Source organism: Littorina saxatilis, linkage group LG4, assembly GCF_037325665.1.
Source record: "Littorina saxatilis isolate snail1 linkage group LG4, US_GU_Lsax_2.0, whole genome shotgun sequence".
NCBI classification, from domain to species: Eukaryota; Metazoa; Mollusca; class Gastropoda; order Littorinimorpha; family Littorinidae; genus Littorina; species Littorina saxatilis.
This window is the reverse complement of record NC_090248.1, coordinates 58967999-58994877: the sequence shown is the minus strand read 5'-3', so window position 1 is coordinate 58994877 and position 26879 is coordinate 58967999. Positions and strand designations below refer to the sequence as shown.

Genomic DNA, 26879 nt, shown 5'->3' with positions numbered 1-26879 from the left:
GTGTGTGTGTGTGTGTGTGTGTGTGTGTGTCTGTGTCTGTGTGTTTCTGTGTCTGTGCCTGTGTAAGTGCGTGCGTGTTTGCGCTTGCTTGTGTTCTAGCGGGCATGATTGCACGCGCGCGTGTATATGCACAAGCATGGGTACCCCCTTATTGAAAAATCAGTTTCAATATTCATTGGCTCATTGTCTACAAGTGCTCACCAGACAATAACAACAGCGAGAATGATGATGGCAACACCGAGAAAGACACCAACACCCGCAATGGTACCGATCAGCGTTGTGTAGCTGGAATCCTTTCCAGTGTTGTCATTGTCTTGAGGTACTGAAGGAAAAAAAAGTCCACGGAACAAATTCCGCATACAAGTACACTATTACATCATGGTAAGACTACATGGAATAATCATATAAATTATAAATGTTTAAAAATATATTTATTTGCTCAAGAATATCATTTGTTGGAAACGTTCAGTGTGTACATATATGTAAGCCCAACCTACTGTAATGGTGAGTCCAAATTTAATTGCTTACGTTCAGTAACTTTCTCAGTAGCAAATATGTGTTTTTCAGTTGAAAACCGGTCAGGTAATTTTTTGCGACATGTGTCTTTTACACACACACACACACACACACACACACACACACACATAGACACACAAACACACTCACACACACACACACACACACACACACACACACACACACACACACACACACACACACTCGAAACACACAAACACAAACACGCGCACACAAACACACACACACACACCACACACACGCACAAACACACTCAAAACACACACACACACGCACACAAATACACACACACACACACACACACACACATACAAACACACACACACACGCGCACACATACACACGCGCACACATACACACACCACACACACACACAAACACACACGCACACACACACACCCACACACAAACGCACACACACACAAACACACACACACACACACACACACACACATACACACACACACACACACACACACACACACACACACACACACACACACACACACACACACTACAAATATTATTGTCATCCAAAACAAAACGGAAATTTAATAATCATTCAACCAGGAAAGTTTGCGAAGAAAATAAATGTTTGAATTTCGAAAGAATTAGAATCTCCAGATAGCGTTGGCTCCGCGGGTTTTTAAGGCAGATTTGCACACCCCATAAATAGTCATGAGTTCAGATGAAAATAGAGCCATGAATGAAGTCGGCCAGATCTTACTCGCTTGCAGACAACGCGTCCCGTTCCAGCCAGGCACGCAGTGTCCATCCAGGCAGTGTCCAGTTGTCTTGTCACATGACCCATCCCCCGCACAGTGACCACACGGCAAGGTGCACTCAGCCCCCCACAAAGATGTCAGACACCCTGCAGCAGATGAAATGACAACAAATACAAATACCTAGATGAATCACTGCAAAGTAAAACTAAAAACAGAGGGTCAAGCTTTCAAAGACATGTAACCCAGTCTTGCTTTTAACTGGAATAAAAACCACACCACGCTAGGCGTCGTGATAACGGAGCGATTACTCAATACGCATTTTAAAGCAAAAAAAGATAAGAAAAATCATGAATGGAGGCGTGAACAGGATAAATAAAGCCGTCAATAGCAGACTCTGCATGTAAACTCACGGTCACACATGTCTCCGTCAAATCCATTGTGACAGCCATCGTCACACATACCGGTGTCCGGTCTACAGCCATTACTGCAGTGTCCACACGTTGCGTTACAGTCCGCGCCGTAACGACCAGACTCACACTCTGTTCAATACAGGGTAATCACGGGTAAAAGGTCAAATAGTATGCTATACCACACATAAACTATCTTCTGTCTGTCTGTCTGTCTGTCTGTTTGTCTGTATGTCTGTCTGCCTGCCTGTCTGTCTGTCTGTCTATCTATTGGTCTATCTGTCTACATATAATGTATTGCCAAAGCAAGAGAGAGAGAGAGAGAGAGAGAGAGAGAGAGAGAGAGAGAGAGAGAGAGAGAGAGAGAGAGAGAGAGAGAGAGAGAGAGAGAGAGCTACCTGCTGTTTTTGAACTATTATCCTCCCCCCTCACTGGACATAACTTTCTACGCAGTCAAGTAAATTGAAGCTAATAAAACAAAAACCAACAAACAAACAAACCAACCAAGAAACAAACAAACAAGCAAACAAACAAACAAATAAGCAAGCACACTGCTTGCTTCCTTTCAAGTCAAAAATAGACACGAAGAGTGACCTTGCTGACACAGGGGCGGTGACCATCCGGACTGACAGGCTGTACAGTGTCCAGTGTCCGTGTCACACACCTCGTCACCACCACACTGACCACACGTTCCGCAGTCTTTCCCGTAGAACCCGTCCTCACATACTGCAATGAATAGTAAGCCATCTCGTTTCAGTCTTGTGTTAAATTCAAAAAGGGCTGTACGAAGTACCTTGCTGATATATTGTTTTTGCATGATTTATTTTCTTCCTGTCATGTTTCTTTTTCCTTGTTTGTGTTCGTAAACAGGAAATACGAGATTATTGTTTACCTTTTGGATTTGTTGATTGTTGCTTCTTTAACTTAGAACCCTCACTGTACCGCAACTGAGTTCCCTTGCCCTTCTCCCTGTGCATGAGTAATGAACTCCCCGCAAGCATTATAGCCACTCCAAACGAGGTCAAGCGCACACACGCAAAAACAAACACAGAGAAAGACAGAGAGAGACAGACAGACGGATAAAGTCTGAAGTCTGAAGTCTGAATGTTTTAATGAGTAGGCCTTGGGCCCTTTTCATGGAGATGAGCACATCTCATGTACCAGCATACAAATGCACATAGTAAACAAAAACAAGAACATCCTACTCATTATATATATAGGTTACACACTCCGAGTTCTGATTATCTTGCATATTTTCCCGAGGGTCGATTTTCAGGTATTACCGAGCCTTTGGCGAGGTAATACCTGAAAATCGACCCGAGGGAAAATATGCAAGATATTCAGGACGAGGTGTGTAAGCTATTTATCCCATTACTCCGACGTTTTCGTTACAAAACACTTACTTTTTCCACTAAAACCTGCCCGTGCCTGTTTTCAGCTTGCCAAAAGCCTCCGCAGTCGAAATTCATGTCAATGAATTCATGCGCAAAGCTAGTTCCCATTTGTCAGCATAATGGACGGCGTCATTCGACTTGTATGTGGACATTCAGTCATTCATATTGCTTATAAAAAGGTCTGCTATCTGCTTTTACATTTTGAAAGTCATTTTAAAATATCCCTGTGTATATTTGACATCGGCTTTCGTTATACTCAATTCGGCATACCGGGTTTATATTTTTACCAGAATTGCGCACGATAATGGCAGCGCAACAAATTCAGTTCGGGCCGTGCTGGTTTGATCGTTGACCCAAGTCAGTTCGCATGCAGTGTTACTGTTTGACATTGTATTGCTCTCCACAACTGTTGTTGGCCTGCAAAGACAGCTGAATATTTTGTACAATGCAGCTTCCCGATTGGAGTTGAAAGTTAACATGAACAAAACTAATATTATTGTTTTCCGTAAAGGAGGATATTTAGCTAGTTGTGAAAATGAAATCATGGTGCAGATAGAGTTGTTGTTGTTAACGCTTATAAGTATTTAGGAATATTTTTTTCCACGAGACTCAGTTTTAATATTTCCTGTCAAGATTTGGTGAGTAGGGGTAAACGGGCAGTGTTTGATATACTTCGTGTTGCACAAGTTAGAGAGTAGTTCTTACAAATTGTTTACGAAATTGTTTGATTCTCAAGTTCAACCGATTGTGCAATAATATGGTGCTGTGATTTGGGCTTTCCAAAAAGGTACGGAAATAGAAAAACTGCACTTATTCGCCATGAAACGATTCCTTCATGTAGACATGAGAACACCAAACGACCTTGTGTATGGTGAATTGGGAAGATTCCCAATATATCTAAACTCATATGTAAAGTGCATTACATATTGGCTAAAATTAACAAGAATGGAAAATTCTAAGATTCCATGTAAAGCATACAAAGTTCTCTATAATTTAGATTGTAATGGCAAGATTACATGGGCGACGGATGTTCGAAAGTGTTTGTTCTCTCATGGGTTTGCAGATGTATGGTACAACCAAGGGGTGGACAGTATTGGTGGATTTTTGAAATGTTTCAGACAACGATTGATAGATTGCAGATGGCAAGACTGGAACGACCATATGCAAAGCAGTGATCGATTTTCTACATACAGATTGTTTAAGACCGGAAGCAGTACTGAAGCGTATATAGATATGGAAATGAACAGCTAAAAGGTATTTGACCGATGGAGATGTTGTTGTTCCACAGTATTATTATTTAGGCAACCGCCAGGCACAGGTATTTCACAGCAGGTTGAGATTAAACATGAGCGATTTGCAACAAGACTTAGTCAACCGACACCTCTCTGATAATTTAGAATGTACGTGTGGAGCATGCCCGGAAGATTCTGAACATTTCTTGTCACACTGTCCAAAATTTAAAGAACAAAGAACCATTTTATTCAATAGTCTGCCAACACACGTTCTAGACTGCAAAACACTCTTGTTTGGAAATACTGATTTAACTATATCTTTGAACACGAAAATATTCTCTGTTGTACAAGACTATGTTATGTTAACTAATCGCTTCGGCTGATATTATATTAACTGTGACTGCAATTGATGCAGCCAGGCATTCTCTCTCTCCCTCTCTCTCTCTCTGTCTCTCTCTTCATCTTATTTGTATAAAATATAATGAAAGATTATCAAGATAAGTGTTGAAGCTATCACTTGTTCGCCAATTTTTGCTATCGGAATGTGTATTGATTATCATTTCAAGAACGTGTCCATAAGCAATCTGCTTGTTAACGTTCTTAATGTTGTTATTGTTTGAAACGTGAGAAATTGAATAAAACACGCTTAAACCAAATGAACAGCTATGTGAACAGTGCATTAACTAAATTTAGGTTCGGTGTATCGGATCTTGCTGTACATAGATGTAGGTATAGTGTACGGAGTGAGGAAGATTTGTTGTGTCGTCTGTGTAAATTGGCTGAAGAAAATGAAATACACTTTATGTTTTGCTGTCCTGCACTACGTGACCTAAGAGTATTATTGATAAAGCCAAAAGATTATAATCATCCATGTATGTATCGATATACTTTGCTTATGTCTACAGGAAATGTCAGTCAAATATCCAAATTAGCACAATTCATCCCATGACCTGCCTCTTTGTCTCTGTTAGCTGAGGAGGTGATTATTCTGAATTATCCATCGCAACCATATGAATTATCCATCACAACCGAGTCTCGATCTCAACTGTCATTGGTCATTGTCTTTGATTTCAGAGTACAATTGAATAATTTATAGAGGTCATCTGCATATTCAGAGTTTACAGATGGACTACTTTTTTCCACATACGACTGAAATATTTTATGGTGTCAAAGTCAATATCACGTATAGGTACAGGCCTACATGTGTCAATATTGAGAAAATAAAGAATACTTCATACGATACGCACATTCTGCATGGATTTAAAGAGCGGAGTCGAGATATTTCGCTGGCTGAAGCGACTGCATGGTCAAAGGCATGTTCAACGAGTATCGCGAGTGGGATCAAGGGACGATACTCCCTAATTTTTAGAGAGAGAGAGAGAGAGAGAGAGAGAGAGAGAGAGAGAGAGAGAGAGAGCAATCAAAACACAACCCAGTCACCTGGTAGTTCGAAAACTTAATCTGAAACTGACATCGATTGTCGAAGGCATGCCTGCGGTGCATAACTCTGGAAAAGTTGTCGTAGCTGGGAACCCGTTGAGATCCATTCCAACGCCAAAAAAATAATCAGAAGAGTCACCATGAAGTCAAATCAAACGTTAGGTTTTCTCATTTGGTTATTTGCTTTGGCTTTAAGTGTATTGCTTCGATTGATAGCTGAATCTGCTTGCAACCGTGCTGTTCAAGACTGTTCGAACTGTCGTCTGCTAGACGGGCTTGTGTGAATCCGAGTCGAGTCAACTGCGGGGTTCAGCGACAAATGAGGGAGTGGCATCAAAATGAAAAGAAGAAGACGAAAAGAAGTTGGAGATACAGTTAAGATATATGGGGAAGAGAAGAGGATGTGAGGTGTTAGATGTAGCCAACCTTAGGTGTTCAAACTCAAGACCGGGACAAAGTAGAAAGCGATGTACCGCGACCGACTCTCAGTGCCGACATACAACTTCCAAGCTTTATTGCTTCACGTCTACAACAGGCGAAGTATTGAAGCTTTGGCTCACCTAAACCCGACGACTGAATATGTAAGTGATCCACGTGTGAAAACCGAAACAGAACAGCGCGATGACAGCCAACATTTCTATCCCCGACTGACAAACACGGTAACACTGCATGCGAACTGACTTGGGTCAACGATCAAACCAGCACGGCCCGAACTGAATTTGTTGCGCTGCCATTATCGTGCGCAATTCTGGTAAAAATATAAACCCGGTATGCCGAATTGAGTATAACGAAAGCCGATGTCAAATATACACAGGGATATTTTAAAATGACTTTCAAAATGTAAAAGCAGATAGCAGACCTTTTTATAAGCAATATGAATGACTGAATGTCCACATACAAGTCGAATGACGCCGTCCATTATGCTGACAAATGGGAACTAGCTTTGCGCATGAATTCATTGACATGAATTTTGACTGCGGAGGCTTTTGGCAAGCTGAAAACAGGCACGGGCAGGTTTTAGTGGAAAAAGTAAGTGTTTTTAATGAAAACGTCGGAGTAATGGGATAAATAGCTTACACACCTCGTCCTGAATATCTTGCATATTTTCCCTCGGGTCGATTTTCAGGTATTACCTCGCCAAAGGCTCGGTAATACCTGAAAATCGACCCTCGGGAAAATATGCAAGATAATCAGAACTCGGAGTGTGTAACCTATATGTATTTATCAGGGAATGAAAAGATTAATCACTGTGACGATTTATGTACACATGTATTACTGTTTGATGTGTACAAATTTGGGTCATTTATGAAACAACACAATATTTTACTAGGATTATGTTGTATTTGAGCGCATACCCTTCAGAACGGGGCTCTGGCCTAAAACTGAATAAACTTTCGTATTCTCTCTCTCTTCTGTCTCTTTCTCTCCCTCTCTCTCTCTCTCTCTCTCTCTCTCTCTCTCTCTCTCTCTCTCTCTCTCTCTCTCTCTCTCTCTCTATATATATATATATATATATATATATCTCTCTCTCTCTCTCTCTCTCTCTCTCTCTCTCTCATAAGAATAAGAGGTCTTTATTTGCACTCTTGTGTCCGTGGTGGTGTATAGTATTGGTCATTGAGTGTATGATAATATTGATTTGCTGACATTATTCAGTTTGATTATTATGAATTTCGAATTGTGACTATGCTCACGGCTGAGCTATCTTTTTTTGTGAGAACAAAATACGTACACTTCCTCTGATTATCATATGGAATATTAACAATGTAATCAAAAGGAGTTGATTACATTTGTAAGTGCATCAATATGATTATATGACGGTGTTGCTGCTATTTCTGAATTTAAGGATCAACGGATTCCTGACATTGTAATTCTCTTTGAATTTAGTAGCAATTTATTTAATTCTTCATCAATTGTCAGTGAACTGATGAGTTCGACTGAATTGATGTGTTGACAAAGAGATGTTTATCTTCAAATTATTTCGGAGTAACTTTGATCCGGTCTGAAACATGGGATGAAATTCAGTTTGGGAGATTAAACATTAATTAACTTATTTGCCAATAAAATAATGTTTAAAGTTCAAAATCCAATTACCGATTCAAATATTATGCATTGTATTTCAGAGAGGAAGAGGGGGAGAGCGTCGGTTAGTCGCAAAAATGCCTCAGAAACACGACCCATAACAATCGAGAATGAGTATGGACTTCTCTCTCCTCCTCCACCTGTACCTCCTACTCTCCACCATGAACCGTGCAGTCATTGGTAGCCATGCAACTAACCACTCAGCCAGCGATACACATGGACGAAGACAGACAGACACACACACACACACACTCACACACACGCACACACATACACACACACGCACACACACATACATACACACATACACACGCACACACGCACACACACACATACATACACACATACACACGCACACACACACACGCACACACGCATACACACATACACACGCACACACACACACACACGCACACACACACACACACACACACACACACACACATTCGCACGCACACACGCAAACCCACGCATGCACGAACCTACCCGCGCACGCTCACACACACACACACACACACACACACACACACACACACACACACACACACACTCACACACACACACACAAACACACATTCGCACGCACACACGCACACGCACACACACGCACGCACACACACACACACACACACACACACACAAACACGCACCATGACAGCTATATTCATGCACCAATACTCACCTGAATTGCATAAAGGCGGTTTGAATGCTCCTTGACAGGAACCAGGGCAGTGTCCGTTGGTTTTGTTGCACGCGTCATTGTTAGCACACTGACCACACGTCTTGTTGCAGTTCACACCGTACTGACCATTTCTACAGACTGGAAGCAATGCAGAATAATAATTATTGATACATCCAAATACATAACCACAAACTATCAGTGACATCTAAAAAAAAAAAAATAGAGAGACAGAATGACAGAGAGCGCGGCAGCTGACCGAACAATCACCCCCTACACACAAACACACACACACAAACACAAACACGCGCGCGCGCACGCACACACACACCCACACACACACACACACACACACACGCACGCACACACACACACACACACACTCATATACACATACGCACGCACGCACGAATACACACACACACACACACACACACACACACTTGCAATCATTTCCCACCTCCTTTCCGTATTACAAATAATGTGCCCCTAACTGTGCATTTACAGTGCTGCCACTTGTGCTCATGTCCAGCATAGGAGTGAACTTACGTTGTTGACAAAGAGGCATTTGGAATCCAGGTTGACATGAAGTGCAATTTCCAGTCACTTTATTGCACTTTGGACTCTCGCTGCAGTGTCCACATTGCCCTCTGCAGTCTTGTCCATACTGTCCATTACTGCACTCTGCAAGGGAGGGTCAAACCTGTTATGTAGATGACGACAATGCATGCTTCATTCATTTCGCGTTTTACGTTACGAAAGCTACCTTTCAGTTTCTCCTTAATAACCTACAAAACACACACTATTAAATGTAAATGTTGCCGAAAAGTACTATCCCCTCTACAATACAGGTTTAACAACATTGGGAGAGGTACTTAGGGATCATTTGGCTGTCAACTTTATTTGCCGTGTTTGGCAGACCCTCGACTTTATACTCCACAAATAAACGATTTTTTAAAATAAATCTGCATAGTATTGACTGAGAAAAGTTGCACCATTAATTTTCAAAACATGGGGCAAAGGAAACGACCACGTTAATAGTTGAAGTGTGTGATCACGGTGATCACAAGGAGAATCAGCTCTGATGTGCATTTTGTACAGTGTGCGCTCGATCTGACGCTAGGTTTTTAAAACAATTATGGAAGACAAAATCAATTTCATGGATACTTCCTGTACAGATTGTTACAGTTTTAAACAACAACAACAACAACAACAACAACAACAACAACAACAACAACAACAACAACAACTATCATGGAAAGCCACTATTGTTCATTAAGACAGTAATTCTTGAATACCCTCTTGACAGAGTAAGGGCTTCCACCCAGGTTCACAACGCCCGCAGTAGCCTGTGTCTTTGTTACAGGGATTCCCACCGTCACAGTGACCGCACTGACCGCTACAGTCGCTGGACCTGTTGTAGTGTCCGTTGGCACAATCTGCAAATATCAATCAGTCATTGTTTTTGTGTTTTCCACCTCTTACTTTAACATAACATTTGATATCACTTTTTTAAAAACAACAACACCCACCCCGATCAGCAACAATCATTTCAACATGCGTTACAAACAATATGATTGCAGCAATGAAATTTCTCTGCAATTTGCATGGTGACCGACTGACACATTGATACACTTACAGTTACAGACACACGGACAGAAAGGCCTGACTGATAGGCACAAACACTCCTTCACACGCATAAGAACTGGAAATATTGTCCCTGTATTCATTTGTCAGTTTGTGCTCAAATCGACTAAAACAAATACTATCACATAAATCCATGAGTTGTAAAATTGCATAGAATAAATCGTGCTCTTGAAAAATATTCCTATAAATCGGATCATTACTGTATGTACACGACCCACACCACAAAATCAGTCAAACATGGTAATGAATAATAAACTACATCGTTTATACTTCTCAAATGATATTTTATTCGTGTTTTTCTTTTTCTTGGTGAGAACATGTTTATGTTAAAATGTCTAAAAACAAGGCATGCACTGTAAAATTCACTCACCATCGCATTTATCATTTGTACCCCATCCGGCTTTACAGGTACATGTTCCAGTGTAAGTGTTACACAGTTCGGCACATCCGTTACTGCATTGCTGGCTGCAGTCACCGTAGGTCCCGGAAACACATTCTGGATCAGAAAAAAGTAATGTATCGAACGCGTGCAATTGTATTTGACCCTTACATTTTTTTTACTACAAGGATATGACTGGCAAGGAGAAGAAAAGTCAAAGGTGTGCCGATGTCTCAGAGGGTACAACGTTACAAAAGTGAAGATGTTGTTTGGAAAGTATATGCTTACAAATTGATTTTCATTCAATACATTCGGAATACTGTTTCGTGTAGCCTTCCAAACTTGTTTTGGGGAAGGACACGCACGCACGCACGCACGACCACGCACATATACACCCACCCAGCCAAACACACACATTCACACATATCACACACACACGCACGCACGCACGCACGCACGCACGCACGCACCCACACACACACACACATACACACACGCTTACACACACACACACACACACACTCACACACACACTAACACACATACACACAGACACACACACACACACACACACACACACACACACACATTAATGCACGCACGCACGAGTTACATCGTTCACACAAAGGACCTACAGTGTCAAAAAAGCAATACCTTTTTTTTTCACGAATTTGCTTTGTGCACAAAACAAGAAAATTGAATAGTTTAATGTCTGTTTCTTACTTTGCGTGCACATTGGAGCTTGCCACCCGGACTGACATCCACGTTGACATTCTCCATTGGTTTTGTTACAAGACGTTCCACTGCTGCACTGACCACAGCTTTGATCACAGTTGCTACCATAATGGGAATCGTCACAAGCTGAAAAAGGAAAGTTAAAATGGAACTATCACACACACACACACACACACACACACACACACACACACACACACACACACACACACACACACACACACACACACACACACACACACACACATACATACATACATACATACAACACACACACACCACACACACACACACACACACACACACACACACACACACACACATACAAGCACGAACGCTCGCACATACGCATATGCAATTAATTCTCGAACAAAAATGATCATTTTTGTTTACCCCAGACTTGGATTTCACAGAAGGAAAGAAAATCACGCAACTCGTCGGCCGGCTTCTGACGTGTCACTTCAACTTCTTGCCCACTCCTGGAATGTAGAATGTCCGTCTTCGGCTCTATGTTATTGACATCGTCGCCAAACGTGTGCACTGTTGCGTTGTCGATTGATACCTTCACTCCTCGCATCAAAGACAAAGAATTCTTTCCTGCAAAGAATGTCAGTTAATATAGTTCTGGACATCATTCAAACACCTGTAATGATCCGACATTTTACCTCAAGAACGTATTGGGTCATTGCTGAAATACAGAGCTTTTTGTCATGGTACCCCTCAAACTTGACGCAAAAACTTCCAGTTTTCAATCAATCGCGCGATCGACAGCTGCATCAGTAGAAATGGCACCACACAGGAACAACGCAAGATCGCAACTACCTGTTTTGAATAGAGAATTAATATGACTTCCTCCGCTTATGCCAAGTTGTGCTTTTTTGTCAGGTTATATTTGGCGGTACCTTGTAAAAGGGTGCCAGATAGTCAAGTGAAGTGCCTTTGAATGAAATAACACGGTAATGAATGTTTAAGTTGTAGTACGAAAGTAGGTGCAATATGTGTTGTTCTGAATGTATCATGAACAAAACGTTAGGAAAGCAATTGCAAAGATTTATGTACTGTTACCAAGAATATAAAGGTGAGTGTGTGTCGATTCTTTAGCACTGTAGTTCGAAGGCTTTCCAGCAGACGTGTTAGTCAGAGTGAATCGTTCAATTTTCCAAGGAACCAGTAACAAGACCTCTGTATTAATTGAGCAAAGTTTTGTTCGCGTAGCCTACTAAACTAAACTCACAAACATGATACATATGCACACACTCAGTGTCTTTGCCAATAGACCGATTATGTGTTGGGTGATTTTCATCTGTATTTATCAATTTTACTTTATTGTTGGTTTTGATGTAGACTTTTGGTTTGCCCCTCTTCAGAATTCACTTGATCACTGACAAAAAATCGTGTTTTGTCGTTGTCCAAACAAACACCAATGAAAAGAGGCGAAGAACCTCTGAGCGTTTGTATTAGGTTTGCACATTACTGTCCATTTTTAACCTTCCTCTCGCACCCATGGGAACCAGCAACTGTCACCTCCCATATACGTTTTGTATTTGTTATTTTACTCAGCTTGATATGAATAAGAAAAGAAGTGGAACTTGAAGTGCTCAACTACCATTACTATCAGTCGACACGCGGTGATACATACGCCCTTTGACCTTTTCTTGGGGGTATCCCGTACTAAAAAAAGAATACGGGATTATGGGAAAGCTGTTCAAGGGCACTTACACACTATATTCGACCTTTGGAATACAACAAAATGAATAAAATACAAGAATAAAGAGTTCAGAAAAGAAGAAGAAAATGTTGAGAGAAAAAAATCGGGCTTTTTATGGAACACGAACCTGAGACCGCCGGGGCAGGGGGCTAGCGTTCTCCCGCTTAGACAACCATGCACACAATTCCCAAGCGTGAAAATAAAAGATGAACCGCAAACATACATTAAACGTGCGTTCTCGAGCATGTGTGGACTCGTCGGTTGCTGAGTTTCTCCGTTCGTATTTGTGTTTTGTACGTTTTCTTGATTTCACCATTACATGTTGTTGCGGTGAAACCCATGGGCATTTCACAAAAGCCGATGTTGCAAACCAAAAAAAAATAGAATCGGTAACTCTGGGGAATTGTCTGATAGAAATACTCAATAATTATGCAACTGTTTGATTTTTTGGGATGCATGAGATCAGCCAACATGAGATCAGCCAACATGAGATCAGCCAACATGAGATCAGCCAACATGAGATCAGCCAACATGAGATCACCCAACATGAGATCACTCAACATAAGATCACCCAACATGTGATCACCCAACATGAGATCACTCAACATGAGATTACCCAAAACGTTTGGAATGATTAAAATGAAGACAATAAAAGAATTACGAGTTCAGAAATATTTTTACAAAACAAATAAAATAAATAATTGCCATCGAAGAGGATCGAACCCGTGACCACCAATGTAAGAAAAAGTGATCGGGCGCTCTACCAACTGAGCTTATCTTTCTCACTGTTGGTGAGGAAGATTTTAACTTCACTTGAGTTCTCGAGCGTGGGGATCAGTACTGACTCGACTCGAGTGACCGAGTCCAGTCTCTCCGTTCGTATTTGTGTACTGTACATGTTCTTTATCTTACTGTTCGAGGCAAGTTAAGTTATTAACTGACCGTATGCTCCCGTTCACTTTGTATACGTTTGTAAAGCAATATCAAGTAGCGTTAATTTAAAGCGTGACCGACATTATGTTCTTGTCTGGCTCCGATATGCATTGACCAATCGCCGAAAGGCGCTGACGTCATTGCATGAAAGGATTACCCTACACAGGATCTAAATTCCTGATGACAAACAAAGGATTTTGTTCGGGAGGACGACGATCTATGGACGGTTTATTATATAAAGGGAAGCAAGCGGTTAAATAAAAACGGGCGTCGACAGAGCCAATGAAGAGTGATATCAACTAGTAGTTCTCATTCACTTGTGATAAGAAGCTAGTTCTGAAAATGATGACAACAATTGATTGTGTATGCTTGATTAAACAATGGTTAGTTACAGTTTAGTCATGCGACATACACACACGCAATTATACCTTCAATACGCTCTTGTCAGACATGACAAAATCTCATTTTAATTCATATTACCTTCATTATACATAGCAAGCTTTCTGGCATATATGGTGATCTTGCGGATGACGTAGGGCTGACCCAGGTTCACTGTCCAGCGGGGTGTGAAGTCCTCCCAGTGTGTGAAGATACAGTTGCCTTTCCCGTAACTCGTGCTGTTGTTGCCGTTGATGACATCGTGACAGGTGTTCTTGTTGTGGGTGGCGAAGATATCGTCTTTATTAGGATCACCTTGCATGTGCGTGTAGTAGAAGTAGGACGACAAAGTGCACTCCTTGCCAAACGCGACATTTTCTGAAATGCAAACAGAGAAATGACCGTGACAATAAGGGGTGGTGACGGTCACTGGCTTTAAAACAACGGATGTTTACATTCTATTGGAGATGGCTTAAAACGTTACGACTGTCCAGGCGGCAGCAAAGCCATCGTCGTCGTAATGATTGTGAGCTCCGATGTGCGTATTCTCAGAAGAAAAGGGCGTCATATACCCAGGCAGCAGAGTAATATGCCCAGCATATGACAAACATATGACATGGCATGTGGAAATCATATAGTAAAACCATATGTCAGTCATAGATAAATTGCAAATGGTTTTGGAATGGCTACCATATGGTTTTTAGGTGAAAATGACATGTCAAAAACACTAGTTTTCCACATCACAAGTGACATTGTCATATGGAAACCTCATTTACACCACATTACAAGTGACACTGACATATGAAAATCATTTGTTTGCCATATCACAAATGACATTGGCATATGCAAATTACATGGTTGCCATGAAACAAATGATAGTGTTTGATATATTTCATATGTTTACTGTATGAATGACATGTCTTCGTCATATGTTTGACCGATACTTCGAACCTCACATACACACTCAATCACACATTTTCACAACAAAAGACAAAACAACAGTCTGAAGATCATACTTTATATTCAATATCATAATAATAAGCCAACTAGTATCTTTTCTCCGTAAGGAATCAATGAAACAAAGTCACAGCAGGAATAATACTCCCAAGTCAGCCAAACACACACACATTAAGGGAAAAAAAGGCTTTAAAGTATAGTTTAAAAAACTAAAACAAAAAAAGTACCTGCAACTCTCCTCCAAAAAGGCTCTGTAGTGAACCCATGACTATGCATCACTTCAGGGTTGGACCTTGAGTGTGCGTGGTGAATAACCATCGCAGCACTGGGAATGTAATCTCTGCAGTATGATTTAAAGACAAGTTCTGGATTGAGAAGAATTAATCTGCTTTAAAATTTGGTGTCAGGATCATATGTTATCTTAAGATAATCAGTCCTACACTCTGAATGTGGGTCAAGGTTTGTCACTCTTCAGCTTTCTGGATGATGCACAGGGGTGGTGTCTTGGACAGAACTTCTCCCCCATCGCCAGAGTTTAGCACCACCGACTGTGCCGAAACAGATATCCCTGATCACGAAGATGTGTGAGCTTGATCGGCTGACATCTTGCAAGACTTTGTTACATGAGGCATGGTACCTGGAAAAAAAAGAGAAAAAATAGAACCTGATGGAATGAAGTGTAGCCAGAGGAAAATGTTTACCATTTGACAGTGTAAAATTGTATGACTGGAGGACACTACATTCTTTAACAGAGATTTTTCGCAGACTTTTTTTTATCGGAGCTTACTGATTGGTTAGCAATAGCAAAACTAACGCCAAACTGCTCTTATATCGCATTAGGAGGTAGCTCCGATAGCCCCGATAGCTGCACTGGCCTTCAAAGTCTGACAAGAATCGTCGCTTAAAACAAGTTTGAGCGTTTTTGCTGTTGACAAGGGCAGCAAATTTGATCTGATTTGGCACCGACTTAAATGAACAAAACTTAAGTCACAACCTGACTCACCAAAGAGAAAATAACAAATTAAGGTTGGGAGAGAGAGAAATCTTGAAGTTGAACAGTTATTGATTTATAAGGCTAAAGCCTCGGTCATACAGGCGACTCAGTCGTTGCGATTCAGTCTTGCGATTCAGTCTTTGGCCGATCGCACATCACATCGTAGGCCATTGACCCGTCACACGATGAACGATGGACGAACGATAACTCCACGCGAGCGGGGCGGAAGTGACGTGTCATAGTGAACACGGCAAACGCGCTTTGCTAAATGTTCGAACGTCGCTCTACCTTTCTGAAAAATTCCTTTCAGCATTACGCCTTTGCAAGAAATAAAGTTCCCAGACAGCTGCAATTAATGTTTTCCGACCGCTGTACACGCCTAAAACGTCTCCTTTATATCTGAGTAAAAAACTGTTCTTCCAAAAAGTTTTGAATCGACAGTACGCCACTGTCCGCCATTATTTTACGTCACGGCGTCAAGGCCGCAGCAACGCGTTCTGATTGGCTCTGCCCCTGCGATTGACCGACGACTGGATCGCAGGAATATAGAACATGTTCTAAACCTCAAAGCTACGAGTGAATCGCATGAGACTGAGTCGCAGACTTGTCGTAGCTGTTTTCTACGACTGAGTCGGCTGTGTGACAGGGTAAATCGCGCGACTCAGTCGCATGTGTGACAGCCCTCTAAGTGATATATGAATGGTTACTTACCTTGACTCAAAAAGCAAGGTCTTGTTTGTAGTTCAGAGTATGTTTGACCTGACCAAAGCTGTTCATTACTGCCACCCTGAAAAGATATCACAGAAATAATTAATGCTTGATGAAGACATATGCAATTGCAAAAAACTCTTACCAAAAATACCCATTCAGGTTACAGAACTAAAAATAAATCCTCTGAATAATAAAACTGAGAAAACTGAGCCTATTACTATGAGTATGGCTGGGGGACACTACATTCTTTTACATTTGATGAATATTTTTGTTTTAAATAAATAAAATCTTTGAGAGAATTTGACAGTTAAGGTTCATAGAGACTGGTCCTTTATGTTTTCTCAAATTAATGGGCATAACTCTCACACACACACAAAGAAAAAAAGGTGAAAAGGGTAGGAGCGAGCTGACAGTCACTCAAAAACTGCACTGCAAGGAGTTGAAATAAATTGATGAATAATCACACCGACAGAAAACTATATCCCTGCCTAGATTTTCAGATCATCTGAAAACATTTAAGTGCTATACACATGACAGACGAGCAAACAACTTTCCCCCGACTCGAAGTCGTTTGAAAATACCTCCTGGGTTGTCAGCAAAAAGTCAGCCATAAGAACGGCTCCAGCAATTTAGAAACAATTAAGGTAAGACTTAGCAGCGACTCCAAAAACTGCTGGACTTGGCCGTGGAATAACAAAGATATTCCGCAGACTTTTCTTATTGCCGCTTACTGATTGGTTAGCTATAGCAAAACTATCGCCAACCTGCTCTTACTGCATTAAGAGGTAGCTCCGATAGCTGCACTGGTATTCAAAGTCGGACAAGAATCGTCGCTTAAAACAAGTTTGAGCGTTTTTGCTGTTCACAAGGGCAGCAATTTTGATTTGGCGCTGACTAAAATTGTTTCAAAGTAGGGGGAAAGTTGATACAAAGTCTGCCATGTCAACAAAACTTAAGTCACAACCTGATTCACCAAAGAAAAAAATTGAGGTTGGGAGAGAGAGAAATCTTGAAGTTGAACAGTTATTGATTTATAAGGCTAAGTGATATGTGAATAGTTACTTACCTCAACTCAAAAAGCAAGGTCTTGTTTGTAGTTCAGAGTATGTTTGACCTGACCAAAGCTGTTCATTACTGCCACCCTGAAAAGATATCACAGAAATAATTAATGGTTGATGAAGACATATGCAATTGCAAAAAAACTCTCACCAAAAAAACCCATTCAGGTTACAGAACTAAAAATAAATCCTCTGAATAATAAAACTGAGCCTATTACTATGAGTATGGCTGGGGGACACTACATTCTTTTACATTTGATGAATATATTTCTTTAAAAGAATAAAATCGTTGAGAGAATTTGACAGTTAAGGTTCATAGAGACTGGTCTATTATGTTTTCTCAAATTACTGGGCATAACTCACACACACACACACAAAAAAGTGAAAAGTGTAGGAGCGAGCTGACAGTCACTCAATAACTGCACTGAAAGGAGTTGAAATAAATTGATGAATAATCACACCGACACAAAACTATATCCCTGCCTAGATTTTCAGATCTGAAAACATTTAAGTGCTGTTCACATGACAGACGAGCAAACAACTTTCCCCTGACTAGAAGTCGTTTGAAAATACCTCCTGGGTTGTCAGCCATGTAAACGGCTCCAGCAATTTAGAAACAATTAAGGTAAGACTTAGCAGCGACTCCAAAAACTGCTGGACTTGGCCGTGGAATAACAAAGATATTCCGCAGACTTTTCTTATTGCCGCTTACTGATTGGTTAGCTATAGCAAAACTATCGCCAAACTGCTCTTACTGCATTAGGAGGTAGCTCCGATAGCTGCACTGGTATTCAAAGTCGGACAAGAATCGTCGCTTAAAACAAGTTTGAGCGTTTTTGCTGATCACAAGGGCAGCAATTTTGATTTGATTTGGCGCTTTCTTTCTTTATTTGGTGTTTAACGTCGTTTTCAACCACGAAGGTTATAATTTGGCGCTGACTAAAATTGTTTCAAAGTAGGGGGAAAGTTGGTACAGAGTCTGCCATGTGAACAAAACTTAAGTCACAACCTGACTCACCAAAGAAAAAAGAAAAATTTGAGGTTGGGAGAGAGAGAGAAATCTTGAAGTTGAACAGTTATTGATTTATAAGGCTAAGTGATATGTGAATAGTTACTTACCTCAACTCAAAAAGCAAGGTCTTGTTTGTAGTTCAGAGTATGTTTGACCTGACCAAAGCTGTTCATTACTGCCACCCTGAAAAGATATCACAGAAATAATTAATGCTTGATGAAGACATATATGCAATTGCAAAAAACTTACCAAAAAAACCCATTCAGGTTACAGAACTAAAAATAAATCCTCTGAATAATAAAACTGAGAAAATTGAGCCTATTACTATGAGTATGGCTGGGGGACACTACATTCTTTTACAATATGATGAATATTTTTTGTTTAAATGAATAAAATCTTTGAGAGAATTTGACAGTTAAGGTTCATAGAGACTGGTCTATTATGTTTTCTCAAATTACTGAGCATAACTCTCACACACACACGAAGAAAAAAAGGTGAAAAGGGTAGGAGCGAGCTGACAGTCACTCAATAACTGCACTGAAAGGAGTTGCAATAAATTGATGAATAATCACACTGACACAAAACTATACCCCTGCCTATAGATTTTCGCTTTTAGATCATCAGAAAACATTTAAGTGCTGTTCACATGGCAGACGAGCAAACAACTTTTCCCCAACTTAGTTGTTTAAAAATATCTCCTGGGTTGCTGGCAAAAAGTCAGCCATGTGAACGGCGCTAGCAAGTTAGAAACAATTAAGGTAGGACTCAAAAAACTGCTGGACTTGGCCATGGAATACAAAAGATATTCCGCTGACTTTTCTTATAGCCGCTTACTGATTGGTTAGCTATAGTCAGGGCCTAGCATTGGATAAAGTTTGTTCAGCTTACAAAGGCGGGGGTCTGGGGGCCGCCCCCTGAATTTGAAGATTTTTTGGAGATTTTTTTCCTCCTAAAATGACCCCCCCCCCCCCCCCCCCCCCAAAGAAGATTGAGCAACTAAATTATGCCATAGTCCGTATCAGCACATTACTTCTTCTGACTTGCCTTCGGAACGAAATCCAGCCATTCCCACTTCCAGGAATACCTGGATTCTTTGTCACTGAATGGCTGACCATGTTCAACAATGTCGCTTCGAGACATTATTTCAAGTCTAGAGCCACAAAACACTGGCACAAAGCATGCTCGCGCGATGCCAGAGGAAGTGCGTGCTCAAGCAAACTGTCAAACCGATTGAGAATTGAACCGAACGGCGCACAAAACGAAAGCTGGGACTGTTTGGGTTTACCGTTTGGGAATAACAGGTTTTTGCATTTCGGCGTACACCAAATCGAGTTCCGCGTACTGGAGATGTTATTTCGGCGTAAAGTACGCCGAACGGCTTACAATGCTAGGCCCTGTATAGTCAAACTATAGCCAAACTGCTTTTGTCGCATTAGGAGGTAGCTCCAATAGCTGCACTGGCCTTCAAAGTCTGACAAGAATCGTTGCTTATAACAATAATCGCTTATCGTCGTTTGATAGTTTGCGCTGTTTACAACACAAGGGTAGCACTTTTTATTTGATTTGGCACTGACTAAAACTGTTTTAAAGTAGGGGGATAGTTGGTACAAAGTCTGCCATGTAAACAAAAGTCACAACCTGACTCACCAAAGAGAAAATAAAAAATTGAGGTTGGGCGAGAGAGAAATCTTGAGGTTGAACAGTTATTGATTTATGAGGCAGAGTGATATGAATGGTTACTTACCTGGACTCAATAAGCTAGGTCTTGTTTGTAGTTCAGAGTATGTTTGACCTGACTGAAGCTGTTCATTACCGCCACCTTGAACAAATATCACAGAAATAGTTAACATTTGATGAAGATGCAATTTACATTTGATGGATGACATTTTTTTTTAAATGAAGACAGAAAAAAATCTTTAAAAAGTCCACACTTGTTCATCAATAAAAAACACACATGCCTGGGTAATTTGAAAATAAAAAAATAAAGCAATCATCAACATACCACCCTGTTTTTCTTCTTTACTGAAAACAATGCATTTGTTTCCCTAAACCAGTAAAAAAAAAAAATTGACACATCTGCTTTTATTACTTTAAAAAGGTTCTACAAAAGAATAAAAGACAAAATAAGCCAAATTCATAAAACAAAAAGACCCTGACAAATGTGTCGCTGTCAACGATGCATTTGTTGCTATTGAGATATACCTGTACATCTTCACCTGGCCGCAGTAGCGAAACCACAGTCTGCGTTAGCGGCGTCTGTGGCGATGTTATCTGTTGAGGGCTGAGGTCACTGTCCATCTCAGCTTTCTTCAAGTTCAAACACACTGTCTGCATACTCATGGCTTTCTGAAAAATAAATCCTTGAAATTAATTAGGAACACAATGATTCATCATTCACAAGCCTCAAAGTCACACTCACAACAAAAACAAAATTGGAATGTATAATATAATTTAAAAACAATTAAGGTAAGACTTAGCAGCGACTACAAAAGCTGCTGCACTTGGCCGTGGAATAAAAAAGATATTCCGCTGACTTTTCTTATCGCCGCTTACTGATTGGTTAGCTATAGAGTCTCAGTCAAACAATAGCCAAACTGCTTTTGTCGCATTAGGAGGTAGCTCCAATAGCTGCACTGGCCTACAAAGTCTGACAAGAATCGTTGCTTAAAACAAGTTTGACAGTTTGCACTGTTTAGCAGTTTACATCACAAGGGTAGCACTTTTGATTTGATTTGGCGCTGACTAAAATTGTTTCAAAGTAGGGGGAAAGTTGGTACAAAGTCTGCCATGTAAACAAAAGTCACAACCTGACTCACCAAAGAGAAAAAAATTTGAGGTTGGAAGAGAGAGAAATCTTGAAGTTGAACGGTTATTGATTTATGAGGCAGAGCGATATGAATGGTTACTTACATTGACTCAATACGCAAGGTCCTAGTTTGTAGTTCAGATCAGAGTATATTTGAACTGACCGAAGCTGTTCATTACCGCCACCTTGAACAAATATCACAGAAATAGTTAACACTTGATGAAGATGCAATTTACATGTCATTTGATGGATGACATTTTTTTAAATGAAGACAGAAACAAATCTTTAAAAAGTCCACACTTGTTCATCAATGAAAACAAAATTGGAATACATGTATAATCAGTAGATTAGAAACCAGAAGTTTACCAACAGACAGGAAGCTGATAAATGTTAAATGAGAATGTAAAACACTACCATCCAATTCGCAGGTTACATATGTTTACTTCAACAAAAATCGGGTTGGTTGAATTTTACATCGTGTGTAGTGTAGATCAGCTCGCGAATAAAATATATTATTCAATCACTATAAATATCATGAATATGAAAAGCAGAGTCTCGTCTACTTGTGAACAATGTTTCAAACGATTATATTTGAAGCGAACGGGTAAGACATGTGTTGTAATTTAGCAACCTCCCCGATTTGTGTGTGCATGTGACCGGCGAATCGGAGCATTTTCACTGTTACTGTTTTAATTTTACAACTTCTATTCTAAAAACCAAACCACAACATCAATCAACATCATGTTTTTGGAAAAGTTAGTTGACTCACACCTCGTTCAGAAAAAAAAAACAACCTTGGATGAATAGAACAGTGTTCTTCTAGGCAAAAAAAAAATAAAATCGAGAATGCGACTCAGCGACTGTGAGGCCCCCCTCCCAATCCCGGCATCAGTCATCAAATTCGAAATCAAATTGTTCCATCAGTTAATTCACTTAGTACTTCGTTAGACAATCAATCTTCATTTTCGAATGAAAGACAAGGATTACCTTACATCCAATAAGCAACTCAAAATACAAGGCAGGAAGATAAAAGGGTGAAAAACGCCACAACATGTGGCATACTCCATAGCGCCAACCGGAAATGATCGAGATCATTAATTAACAAGGGAAATAACTGAAAGATATTGCTCTTTGCAGTTGTTATTGTCTCCCTTAAAACAAATGGCTCACTGAACTAAACATTATGAGTGTAGTCTAAATGCTCAGTTGACCAAAAAACAAAACTTCAGCAACTTTTTTTTAACCAAAATTTTTTTTAATTGAAAGTTGGCAGTCTCTTTGTTTTTAGATTTATTTTATCAAATAAAAAAAATAAAAAGACTGAGAACAAATTTTATGGTAAAAATTTAATAAAAATCCAATACATAAAATAAAAATATTTGTTTAAAAATAAAATGTATTCTTTGAACCCAAACTGTCTGAAAATAAATTTAAAAATAACCGAATAAAGGTTATAAATGCAATTAAAATTCTAAATAAAAAAAATGTCACCAAGAAGAATAACTAATTTTTATGTTAAAATGTCAAAATTAAATACAGGTAAAAAAAATAAACATAAAAAGAATTGTTTTTATAAAGAACAAACATAAATGCACGGTATTAAATTAGGAAAACAAAGATTGCAATCACCTTTTCAAATAAGCGTGGTGAAATCGTTTGGACTGCAACAATCTGCGTAAAAATTGGCGAAATGTAAGGCGTGAATAGCGAAGGTGTCACGCATTCCAGCATGAAAAAGAAATAAAAAACGCATGCAGGATCATGGTGGCTGGGGACGCTCGCCTTATAAAATATAGTCAAACTCAGACAGCAAACTTCGGCTGATTGCAAAAAGTATCACATACATTTTTTGCAAAATAACAAATGACACAAACAAATTGCAAAAAAACCTTTATTATAAATATTTTTTTTACACACACTCAAAACCTTATTTGGAGGGTTTAGACGCACTCAACAACAAAAATGGCATACAATACTTTGTCCCAAATTCAGATTTTTCAATTGTCATTTTTGTAATTAATATACAATAATTCGCAAAATAAATACCATAATTGTTCACAAACAAAAGCTTTATAATAATTCAGCTTTAAAAAGTAGAGTAGCTGACCGCGCCAGCAAGAATCCAGCTGGCTATGATTTGCCGCTGGTCATGGTCAGATCATGTGAGAAATGACAAATTATAATCATGTGGTATCCATACGATTTCTGACATATGTACAATATGTGGCAACTGGCATCTGTCCCGCCGATGATTTCCAGATCTTTTGCTACCTGGGTAATCGCTTGACAACAGTAAACAGTATCACTATTTGCCTCATTGCTAAAACGCTTACACAGCCAATCGAAAAAATACTGGTAATTCTCAATCATTGGCAATGCAGAGGACAACGTGAAACAGTTTAGTATGTAAACTTCCCTGTTAAGTTCAACCAAAAGCCTATTCTCATAACAGCTAGTACACTCCTCATTGTCTCTGTCGACACCCGTTTGCAACCCCCCCTCCCCTTCCCTTTCCATAATAAACTTAACATAGGGCGTCAGCAGCCAAGCAAACTAATACATTTTCCTAATTAAGAAGGTATTCTGGTTAGAAAATTCGTTTTGTAATAGGATATCAATATAAACGTGAACAGGGGTATTTAAGGCAACTCGAACAATGAGCTCGATAGAACGTAAAACATAAACGCTCTGAAGGGAGCCGCTAGTTAAGCGACGATAACGGACCCACATTTTGGAGAACACACGGGTAACTATCGTAGTAAAGCATCAGATGTTTGCCCCGATTGACAGGAAGCGCAAATGCTATTATGCCTGGCCGCATTAAAAAAAAAACACGGTAGGTCGGGTTCAAATTGCACCAAAAGCGTTTATTACAGCGCGTCGATTGCAAGTCAGGGCCCCCTTAATACATTTCTAGTACGTGTTTTCGGCTTCTAGTGCGAATATGACGCAAGGACGCGCACGTTGGGGAGCCCTGCAAGTAATGGCTGTTGAAAACTTCAGTTTAAAGGCACACTCAGCTTCACGTAAACCATCAGTGTCTGGTCATAGACACTGTCAGGAATTTACACACAGTGCAAACACCCTGTCGTTTAAACACTAACTGCTTGAGAACATCCTAGGTGCCCTCCGTCAAGAGCGAGCATTTTGCAAAGATTTTATTTCGTGCAGTCAGAACGAATTTACAATGAGACAAATCGGACGCCTCGTTTTGGCGCTAGAACTAACTTTTAAAATCTAAATAATAAATTGACAGCTTGTTAAATTCTTAAATCACAGAATCATTATTTTTTCATCAAGACAAGATCAGTACAATTCGAAGTTTTGAAAGTTTGAAAAAAGGGAGCCCGGAAGCAGTTCACGCAAGGCCAAGCAGACGAATTTTCTTTGAAGTCAATCGCCGCCGATAAGTTCGTGTCGTTTGTTGCATTTTAGATTCAGAGGTACACAATAACGTACTATTGCAGGTACAGCGAGTCGCATTGAAATCATAAACTGACAACTAAATTGTGAAAAAAAGAAAGTGGATCACACGGGTTCACGATGGCTCAGGGGTAAAATAAACCACGAAATCTGGTGTGTGGTTTACGCAAGCTAAATAGCCATTCAAACGAACAATGTCATTTTATGCTATTAAATGCTGATGAAAGTGTGTTCCATAAGGTAATAAACTTCTGATTGAACTGTTACGATCTCACATCAAAAAGGCTTACTTTAATAATACATTTTTTTGTATTGAAATGGATAGACGAATATTTTGTTCATGATCGAGTGACTTGCCTTGCCTTGCGTGTCAAATTTGCTTTTATATTGAATAATAAATGCCAGGTGCAATTGTTGAGATTCGACGGCACATTGGGGACGGTTGACATATAAGAAAACGTGTCAGCAGAACTTGAACTAACGAATTTGCCTTTGAATTACTTGAAGTGAGCTGAACGCATGTCTGCGAGCTTACTAGAGAAGTTGTGTCAACCAGAGTTTACACCCTTGTTTTTTTAAATATATTTTTCAATTATATGCTGCTCATGTATATTTTTTGGAACAGATAATTTGAAATCGTTTTGTTGTTGTTGTTGTTGTTGTTGTTGTTGTTGTTTTGTGTTAATAAATAAGTATCACGAATAGTCGCGCGTGTAACTGAATCGCATGACGTTATCAGCTGACCTTGGAAATAGGCGAGAACGAGGCTCTGTTTCTTGCTAACAGAGACAAAGAGGCAGATCATTGATAGCATTGCATACATATGTACAACTGACAAGACATTATATCACAGACTTTAATACCTGACTGAGATGCACGACAATAAAATGTTTCAGATACTTACGCATGTTTTGTTGTGACTGTGACCGCGATCTGTGCACAGCTGTACACAAAAGAGAAACCAGCAAACACAAAATCCAATGACAAATCTGTGAGATCGCCATTTCATTGATCAGTAGTAAAGCAATGACTCCTGATCCAAACAGATGTCCATTGTGCCAAGAAGGAAGTGAATTCCTACAACTTTAGCCTTCAGTTTGTTATCTAAAGGTTGCATATCCGATTGTATTGACGTTTATTTAAAGGTGCAGAGTCCGTGATTGTGCGGCTCGGTTAGTCCAGCAGCTATTTGATGTTACGCTTACGCTATAGATGTGCAATTGCGTCTCAGTAATTCATTGTGATATTGTGCCGTAGAGTTTATTCCCAATATGCAGTAATTACAACTTCCGTAATAAAATGTGCAGACCGCTCTTTAAATATCGTTTTGAAACAAGAAGAAAGTTTACGGGATGTAAAACTTGTTATGAAGCTCACAAGCAAGTAAAACAAACAGAAAACGGACTGACAGACAGTTGGACAGTTGGACACACACACACACACACACACACACACACACACACACACACACACACACACACACACACACACACACACACACACACACACACACACACACACACACACACACTTCGATAAACACTCAGTCTCAAATTCGTGTTGAAAACTGTAAATGTACCTTTGATGTCAGCACACCAGCAGTTTAAATTACTACGAAACAAATACATCCATTTTCAAGCCG

The 26879-nt window shown here is 39.9% G+C and overlaps 1 protein-coding gene and 1 long non-coding RNA gene across 5 annotated transcripts in view; both read right to left on the bottom strand.

The window, feature by feature from the left end:
* LOC138965659 (multiple epidermal growth factor-like domains protein 10) overlaps positions 1-12788 on the bottom strand; it is a 49672-nt gene extending 36884 nt beyond the window's left edge. Inside the window, exons 1-6 of the mRNA XM_070337834.1 lie at positions 12746-12788; positions 11711-11854; positions 10514-10639; positions 9795-9935; positions 9046-9180; positions 8500-8637 (exon numbers count right to left, since the gene is read on the bottom strand). Coding sequence (XP_070193935.1) covers positions 8500-8637; positions 9046-9180; positions 9795-9935; positions 10514-10639; positions 11711-11854; positions 12746-12788 — 727 coding nt within the window. The remainder of the gene's footprint in view (positions 1-8499; positions 8638-9045; positions 9181-9794; positions 9936-10513; positions 10640-11710; positions 11855-12745) is intronic.
* Positions 12789-15314: 2526 nt separating this feature from the next.
* LOC138965223 (uncharacterized) lies at positions 15315-23043 on the bottom strand. Of its 4 annotated transcripts, none has more exons than XR_011455370.1 (8): positions 22802-23043; positions 21919-21999; positions 21225-21354; positions 20753-20827; positions 19116-19191; positions 18005-18080; positions 16939-17014; positions 15315-15870 (listed from the first exon to the last, which is right to left on the bottom strand). It is a non-coding gene; the product is annotated as an uncharacterized lncRNA (long non-coding RNA). The 4 variants fall into 4 exon arrangements; XR_011455368.1 differs by having other exon boundaries at positions 21211-21354; positions 22807-23041; XR_011455367.1 differs by having other exon boundaries at positions 15316-15870; positions 21211-21354; positions 22802-23040.
* Between the last annotated feature and the right edge of the window lie 3836 nt (positions 23044-26879).